The sequence below is a fragment of the Nelumbo nucifera genome, chromosome 1 (assembly GCF_055504915.1).
Source record: "Nelumbo nucifera cultivar China Antique chromosome 1, China Antique-T2T, whole genome shotgun sequence".
NCBI classification, from domain to species: domain Eukaryota; kingdom Viridiplantae; phylum Streptophyta; class Magnoliopsida; order Proteales; family Nelumbonaceae; genus Nelumbo; species Nelumbo nucifera.
Genome location: NC_142649.1, coordinates 180,980,811 through 180,989,758, shown reverse-complemented (window position 1 = coordinate 180,989,758; position 8,948 = coordinate 180,980,811). Strand labels below are relative to the sequence as shown.

The 8,948-nt window shown below is 42.2% G+C and overlaps 1 protein-coding gene across 1 annotated transcript; it reads right to left on the bottom strand.

Annotated features, from left to right (window-relative positions):
* Positions 1 to 4,530: 4,530 nt before the first annotated feature.
* On the bottom strand, positions 4,531 to 5,409 carry LOC109114897 (uncharacterized). Its single transcript, XM_019198262.1, has one exon. It carries the CDS (start codon positions 5,407 to 5,409, stop codon positions 4,531 to 4,533), a length of 879 nt encoding a protein of 292 aa, XP_019053807.1.
* Between the last annotated feature and the right edge of the window lie 3,539 nt (positions 5,410 to 8,948).

Below are 8,948 nucleotides of genomic sequence, written 5' to 3'. Positions count from 1 at the left end.
AATGACCTCCTACACTTTTTTTTCTTTTGCGACAAACTGTACCAAGTTATAAGGGTTGGTGACCATTGCAAACAGAGAGGGGTCAGATTGAACAAGCTACAATTGACAATCAAGACACCAATGTCCTTGGGTTTTAAACAAGTCTTAGCAAAGAACTGGTCGAAGTCTCCAAACATCATAGTCTCGGCCTCTTTTCTAACCTCTGTCATTGATGGGTTGGGAGGGACATGGAGAACAGCAACTGAGAGGTAAGTGTCTTCACAGAAACTAGACCTCTCAAGGATCTTCTTCTGAAATTCAAGGTTCTTTTCAATGAAGGTGCCTGCTAGGGTGGATCGTTCAATGAAAATATGCCTTGTGCATTTCCAAGGTAGGGAGGCCTTGGTCAAGTGACGAAGTAGATTGTAGATAAGAAGACGAGGAGGGTGGAGCAAAGGATCACGGAAATGAGGTTGAACCTGAGATGGTCTCATAGGAGATACAGGTCTTGGAACGATAATGTTAGTAGTTGGGTAGTAATGATGCCCACCGTAGGCATGATTAAGAGATGCATACCACGGGCCAGTGATGAGATAATGGTAGTTGAGCTTGACATATTTCAGCTTAATAGATTGTTTGAAATCAGGGAGCCTTCAACAAGATGATTGTGGTATTAAGAGTGTCTCTGGTTTTCGTTCTATCTTCCTCCCTGTAGGTTGAAGGAACAGAAAATCTCCAGTTAGCAAACTGCAAGCCATTTCACAACCCAAGTAACCAAGTTAGAACAAAACGAAATGCACACTCTGAAACAAGCCAAAACACTACAAATAAAATAGAAAAACAACAAAAATCACCAGAACACTAGTTTTTCCCCTCTCAACTTTGCTCTTCTAATCGCCATATTACTAATTAACAATACCGGTGCTCAGAAAGACGTCATGAATATAGAGAAACACACTCAGACTCAACTTGATCCACAGTAGGGATGGTTTCTAACAAATTACAAAGTTGCGATGAGCAAATGTTGTAATGAGCAAAAGTATAAGGCTCAACGCAACTTGCGATGAGAAAACAAAACTTTGTTAATGTTTCTTAGTAGTACACGACGGTATTTATAAATACAATTGATGGCCTAACAGCTTGTCGAGCAAGTGGCAAGAACCAAGATCAAGATCAAGAAAGTGCTAACTAGAGAAGTTAGTTGGCACGTGGTCTTGATGTCGTAATACTCCCCCTCAAGTTGGAGCAAGAGGTTGAACACCCAACTTAGATAAGAGAAAAGTAAATTGATTACGCCCCAAGGCTTTAGTAAATAAATCAGCTGGTTGCGACTTAGAGGGAATGTGATTTGTCGCAATGGTGTGGACTTGAAGATGAGAGCAGATAAAATGACAATTAATCTCTATGTGCTTTGTCCGTTCATGAAAAACTAGATTGGCGGCAATGTGTAAAGTAGTCTGGTTGTCACAGAAGAGCTAATAGGCTGTAGATGTTGTAGTCCAAGATTAGCAAACAAGCGTTTAAGCCAAAGTAACTCACTTGTAGCTGCCGCCATTGATCTGTATTTGGCTTCGGCAGAAGAGTGAGAAATGGTTGGTTGTTTCTTGGATTTCCATGACAGAGGGGAGGAACCCAAAGTAGTAAGGTAACCGGTTGTTGACCGTCTTGTTGATGGGCATCTTGCCCAATCTGAATCATATTATCCTCGTATAAGAAGATCAAATTTAGAAGAAAAAAAACACCTAATTCTCAGGTGAAGACTTAAGATACCATAGAACATGCATAGTAGCATCCAAGTGTTCATGGCGTGGATCGCTCATCAATTAACTGAGGATATGCACTGCATAGGTGATTTTTGGTCTGGTGATGGTGAAGTATATCAGGCGCCCAATTAAGCATCTATACTAATCTAGGTGTGGTATGGGAGGACCAGAATCTCAGCCAAAATGATGTTGCTACTCCATAGGAAAAGGACTTGGACGACATTCAAGCATCCCCATTTCTTTGAGAATGTTGAGTGTGTACTTGCACTGGTTTAGGAAGATGCCAGAAGGAGACCAAGAGATCTCAATGCCCAGAAAATATCAGAGTGGACCCAAGTCTTTAATGGGAAAGTAGTGACTGAGTTATTTTTTAAGTGAGTTAATGCTGACTAGATCATCTCTGGCTCTGATTAAGTCATCCACATTAAGCTAACATAATCAAAGTGCCTCTAGTTTTGTGAAAAGTGAATAGAGTATAATCTGCAGAAGACTGAGAGAACCCTCTTTGCCTAAGTGCATGAGTTAGAGTTTCAAACCAATTTCTAGATGCTTTTTTCAATTCGTATATTGACTTGTTCAGTTTACAAACACGATTGTCACCTAGAGGAAGGAGGCCCAGAGGGGGCCGCATATATACTTCTTCATGTAGAGTACCATGAAGGAAAGCATTGTTTACATCCATCTTATGTAAATGCCAATCCCATGTAGTTGCTAAAGCTAATAGACAACGGATAATGATGAGTTTAGCAACTAGTGCATAGGTTTCAGTGTAGCCCACGCCCTCAGTTTGGGTGTAGCCCTTGGCTACAATGTGCGCTTTGTAGCGCTCTATACCAGCATCAAAATTGGCCTTAATTTTGTAGACACATTTACAACCAATAGGCTTTTTTCCAAGAGGAAGATCTATTAGAGACCAAGTTTTGGTAGCTTCAAGAGCATCAAGTTCAACTGCCATGGCATTACGCCAACATGCATGTTGGTTGGCTTGTTGATAGGTGGTGGGTTCAGAGGATAGGCCAGATGGAGTAGAGCTTGAATGAAGACTGGTGAGAAAGTTACAAATTGGATGACTTGTATTACATGTTGATTTGGTAACTTGTAGTCCATATTTGATGGTGGGGCAAATGAAATCCTTCAGTTTGGTGGGTGCTTGACGTATTCTGATGGGCCTAGAATTGGATTGGGCATTCTCATTGGTGTGAGTAGGCCCGACAAGCCCATCACATGGTTGTGATTGTGATGGTTCTGCAGCCCCAATTTGATTTGTGGAGTTTTCATACAGTTCTTGTGATGAGATCGGGCTTGTATCATCATCTTGATGAAATGGGCCTTGAGATGAATCCACATTGGCATCATCAGTTGTTGCATGGGGGCTATCGCCATTGATTGTTTCCAATCGAGAGATGGCATCATCTGTGATTGGAACAGGGACTACTACAGTAGTGGAAGTATCAACATTTCTATGATCGACAGCCTTGAACGGAAATTGATCTTCAAAAAATATTACATCCTGAGAGTAATATTTGTTTCGTTTCAAGATTAAAAACACGATAACCTTTCTCGCCATGAGGATACCCGGTGAATATGCATTGTTGTGAACGTGGACTAAATTTATCCCTACCACGTTTATGTGTTGTGGCATAGATGATCATAAACAAGTAGCCTTTGGAACAACATTTCATATGGGGTTTTACCAGATAAGTTAGGAGTGGGTAGATAGTTTATCAGATATGCAGTTGTAAGAACACACTCCCTCCAAAACTGAATTGGTAAACCTGTTTGGAATCAGAGGGCTCTAGCCACCTCAAGAATATGACGGTGTTTCCATTCCACCACTCCGTTTTGTTGCGGAGTTTCAACACACGAACATTGATGGAGTATGCCATTCTCAATAAAGTATGTCTGCATAGGGCCAGATAGAAATTCCAACCCATGTAGCTCGTGAATAATCACCCACAATAGTAAGGAAATATCTAGCCCCTGTAAGTGAAGGAATACGGTATCAACCCCAGATATCTACATGTATCAAATCAAAGCATTTCGTAGCGCGAGTCTTATTAATGGGAAAACAATGTTGAGCCTGCTTTGCCTTCATACAAATGTCACATCAAGTAACAGTAATATGTAAATCATAAATAAAGCAATATTTTGATAAGAAGCATGTCCAAGTTTTGAATGCTACAGTCTCGAGTCAACATCATGTGCAGCGTGAAAAACCACGAATGGCGGACTAGGTAGAAGATAATACAGACCATCATTTATCAGACTGAGTCCAATCACTTTCTTGGAGCTCAAGTCCTGTATAACATAGAAATTTGGCAAAAACAAGACAACACAATTAAGTTATAAGGTCAATTTGCTGACGGATAATAACTTGTATTTGAACTTTGGCATGAATAAAACATCCCGTAGGAACAAATCCAGGGATAGTTCCAAATCGGCTTGTGATTGTACTGGCATTATAGATATGTTTGGCAAGTGGATTGGATTGATGGGTGCAGGGAAAGTGCGATTATTTGGATTCATGGTTGATGGTGCCATGTGGTCTAATGCACCATTGTCCAATAACCAAGGTCCTAACTCAAATAGCCAATGTAAACTAGAGGCCTTACCAGCAAAATTTGAAGAAATCACTGGTTTATTAGACTTGTTGGTACCGTTCCATTATGAGGCTTGCTATCGGTGAAGAATCTAAAGCATTTGAAACATTTGAGCTTGGCCTTAGAGTGTTGGTATTATTATTTTCTTGATAATGGGTTTTGTTCATGCCAGATTTTCCCTTTACATCCTAGCTAGGAGGACAACCAACGAGTTTGTAGAAGATATCTTTGTTGTGTAACGTCTTTTTGTAGTGATCACAACGGAGCTTTGGTCGATCTTTGGCTTTCTTGGAACCACCTTTAGCCTGATCAGTTACATGGAAGGTTGTTGCTTCAATCGTTGGGTTCCATTGCCCAGAAACTAACTGATGTTTCTCCTCTTTTGTAATTAAGGCATATGCCTTGCTCACAGATGGAAGTGGCTCCATTCCAAGAATGTTGGAGCGAACAGTACTGAAGTGGTCATTCAGACCCATGAGAAATTGGTAAACATGATTTTTTTCATGTTCTACTACTAGATCTTTCATCACACCACATGTGTAGCAAGTACAGACTGGTGTTGGAATATAAATTGAGAGTTCATCCCAAATCGCCATCATCTTCGTGTAATACATTAAAATAGAGAGGTCGTTTTGTTTGAGCAGAGCTAATTCCTGTTTTAAATGAAAGACACAGGGAGCATTTCCTTGCGAGAATCTTTCTTTAAGATCCAACCAGATTACATGAGAATCATCCATGTAAGCAACGTTGTCATGTAATTCTCTGGTTAAGGCATTGTAAATCCAGGATATGACCATCGAATTACATTTCTTCCAGGCAAAAAGCTTTGTTGGTTTTGTTTTATCAGGCTTCAAGATTGTGTTGTCAACAAAACCGATCTTATTCTTTGCCCAAAGAGCATTAGTCATTGCTCTTTTCCAAGTCAGATAGTTGTCACCGTTCAGTAGAGTGGTGACCAGCACCATGCCAGGATTGTTTGAGGTGCCATGATAGTATGGAGACGTAGGATCAGAGTAGTCTACGTCTCTAATCTCCGTGTCTCTACACCCGTTACTTTTAACAACCATTTTCTCGTGATCTGATGAAGAATAGAGTTGCAAGCGTTATTGGGGAAACCAAGATGCAACGGTCGATCAAACTATAGTCTCTGATACCATGACAAATTATAGAGTTGTGATGAGAAAAGGTTGCGATGAGCAACAGTACAAGGCTCAGTGCAACTTGTGATGAAAAAACAAAACTTTGTTAATGTTTCTTAGTAGTACACGACGGTATTTATAAATACAATTGATGGCCTAATAGCTTGTCGAGCAAGTGGCAAGAACCAAGATCAAGATCAAGAAAGTGGAGAAGTTAGTTGGCACGTGGTCTTGATGTCATAATAGTTTCGAGCCATCTAAGCAGAATACTTGGCTATTCGAGCTCCGCTCGTAGGAATAGTATCAGGTTCGAGCTTAAGTCGAGCTAGCGATTTGAGCGCAAGCTTGGCTTGGTTCATAGCTCGCAAGTTTGAGCTAGGCATGGCTCGAATTAACTATAAGCCAAGTTTTTTTTTTAAATAAAAATTGTATATATAATTATTTCTTTTATTTTTTAGACAAAAAAATTAAGAATTATAAAAATTATTTAATATTCTTTATACAAAAAATAATTATAAAATTTATTTTTATTTTACATACAAGAAAATACAAATTATAAAAATTATTTACTATTATACATAAAAAATAAAAATATTATTATATATAATAAAATTATTTATTATATATATGTATATATGTATATATAATAAAAATTAGATTATTTAATACTAGGCTAACGAACCTCACAAGTCGAGCTTGAATAGCTCGTGAAAGGCTCAACACGACCCCTAATCCATGAATCCCTCTCAAAGAGACATGCACATAGGGTTGATACCGTGAAGCCATCATGAATATAGAGTAAAGTAAATGGGAATGAAGATCATAGTAGAAAAGGAAAAAAGGATAAAATAACTTAGAAAAGGGTAATTTGTACATTTAATAAACCATCTTTTTCAATAGATGGTTTGTATAATGAGTAATGACTAAAGCTCAAGGGGTATTTATGTAGGGGTCTTTCTCACTAACCTTATAATACAGGGGTGCTTGTGTGGTGGGACAAATGCATCCGACCATGGAAGTAGCGAAATAAAAATCCGGACGGCCAACCACTCCATTACAATATGCCGAAGACATCAAATCCATTAACTTGAGCAACGGAGATTTGCAACATCATCAAAATCGCAAGTATTCTACAATCTTACATGGAAATTTGCTTATTGACTAACGAATATCATGTGTGGAGTATGATTTTTCCTTTGATTACTGATGTAGCGCGATTTGATTGCTCCCTACTGGAGGGTGATTTGACTTCCAGTCGGACGACGGGCTAGGTGAATCTGAAAGACAAGATCAGAGACCCCGGGGTGGATAACCCGGCGAGATCGCTCCAATGCTTAAGTTAGATATCTAATGCGAGCTGAAGAGCTTTGAGAATGTAGAGAGCTAGAGAGCCAGAGAGCAGAAAATCACGTGTACCTTGTGCCCTCGGGGTTGGAGCCTTTATATAGTTGAATCCTCGCGGGTCTTGCGGATCGGTTCCATGATCTTCGTCATGATGGGATCCATTTCCGCTTTAATTGGGGGATAACGCTATCAACTGATAAAGTTTATCAATTCTGCCCGAACCGGGCGAGGAGGAGATAAAGCTTGTCGTTACGCGGCGTGACCCCGCGAGGTTCAGGGTCTGTTGGAGAGATTTCCGGGATCGTCACGTAGTGGTCCGAGTCGGTATCCCCGGGCTGATACCTTTTAGTTTCTAAATTGGATTAAATGCCGAAGTGCCTTGGGGCCGAGATGACCCTGTTCCGAGGTGACCCTGTGGCAAGGTGATTGAATATCTAAGCTCATCTGTTGCGAACTAGGCATGTCAGAGCTGTCATCTCTTAGTCAGGTCATGTCCACGTGTCCCCTTCCTACTAGGTCAGGCCAAATCACCCTTCATCAATTGCCCCCCACTCCCCGAGCCAGGGGTTTCGACCCGGTGTGGGGAGTTCATGATGAGTCCAGGTGGATTTGGCACGAGGTCTAGGCGGTTTGCCGGGCGAATCATTTGGTCGGACCCGTTCGAACTTCCGGCTCAACCAGTAATAACCCAGGTCACGTCGAGTGTACGCGCGGACGTCACGTTGTTTATGGACTCCGCGAATGTCAAAAACGCGTTCAACCGATTTCATCCTCGGGCGTCATGCAATCAGTTTTCATGAAAGCCATTGGATCGAGCAGGTCTCAGCCGTTGATCGCCTCGCAGTGAACTATAAATAGGGGGCCGAGGGGCCCCTCTTCTTCACCAAAAATCCTGTGATTGAGCTCTCCCGAGGTCGCGTCGGAGTCCTTCAGCTCGCTACTTCCTCCTTTGTATTCCTAGGTCGTTTTCTTTTTGGTGAGTTCGTCTTTTCTTAATTTGTTCTCCTTTCTTGTTCCTGTTTCAACATGTCTAGTGCTAGCATAGATACGCTCCTTGGCGATTCTAGTGAGCTCGAGGGTGCCGAGGTGCAGTCCTCGGCTCCCACTGGCGAGGTCAGCTCCTCGCTAGGTAGTTCCCCCCTTCGCCCCTTAGAGGAAACCTCTTTACCTGAAGTTGGGCCATCTCGGCCTGAGGAGCCTGTAGCTCAGGAGGAGGGACTGACCTCCAGAGAGGAGGTCCCATCTTCTTCTCGGGATCGGGATCCGGATGACTTCGGGCCTTCTACTATGACCTCGAACAGGCTGCTATCCTTGGTAGCTCGTTATCGTCTTCCTGATAACCTAGTTTTAGTATTCCTTTAGGTCAATACCCTTGTGTTCATGTTCACCATGAGCTCGCGGTTTTCGAAGAACAGCTCGTAGCCAGGCTACGCTTTCCGCTCCACCCATTTATTATAGAAATAATCAAGTCTTTTTACATCACCATCAACCATCTACACCCGAACTCCATCCGAACTATAGTAGGTACCATCTCCCTGTTCCACGAGTACAACCGACCTCTGTCCTTAGATGTTTTTAGTTCGATTTGCTCAATAAAAAAGAACTCCGCTTGTCTGCGCAAGGACGTCCGACAAAGTTACTACATCTCTCCTCGGTCCAGGTTCAAAATCCTATTCGGTAGCCCGAACAAAGCACCGGCCTGGAAGAGAAGATACTTTTTTGTTCGGAACCCTGAGGGATGGCCCTTCCCGACTCACTGGAGGGTGGCTATCAAAGACCCCGGGGTAAGCTTAGATGCGGATACTAGGGTGGTCGTTAGCTCCTGGAGGGACCTCAGCCTAGAGATGAAAGATTTCTTGGCCGAAGAGAAGCTTGTGCGAGCTGGGTTGAGCCCTCCTGGTAGGCCTCCACCTCGATACTTATTTACTTTGAATTTTCTTTAGTTCGTGACTAACCTTTTCTTTTCCTCTTGCAGTAGCCATGCCGGAGGTCGATGCAAAGAACCTTCTGAAGAGCTTCCAGAGAGGAAAGAAGAGGAAGGCCTCAAAGAAGGCTCGCTGGGAGGCCAGTCCTTCTGCCCCCGTTCCGCCCGAGGTTGCTGCGCCAGAGCCGATCTCTGTCGA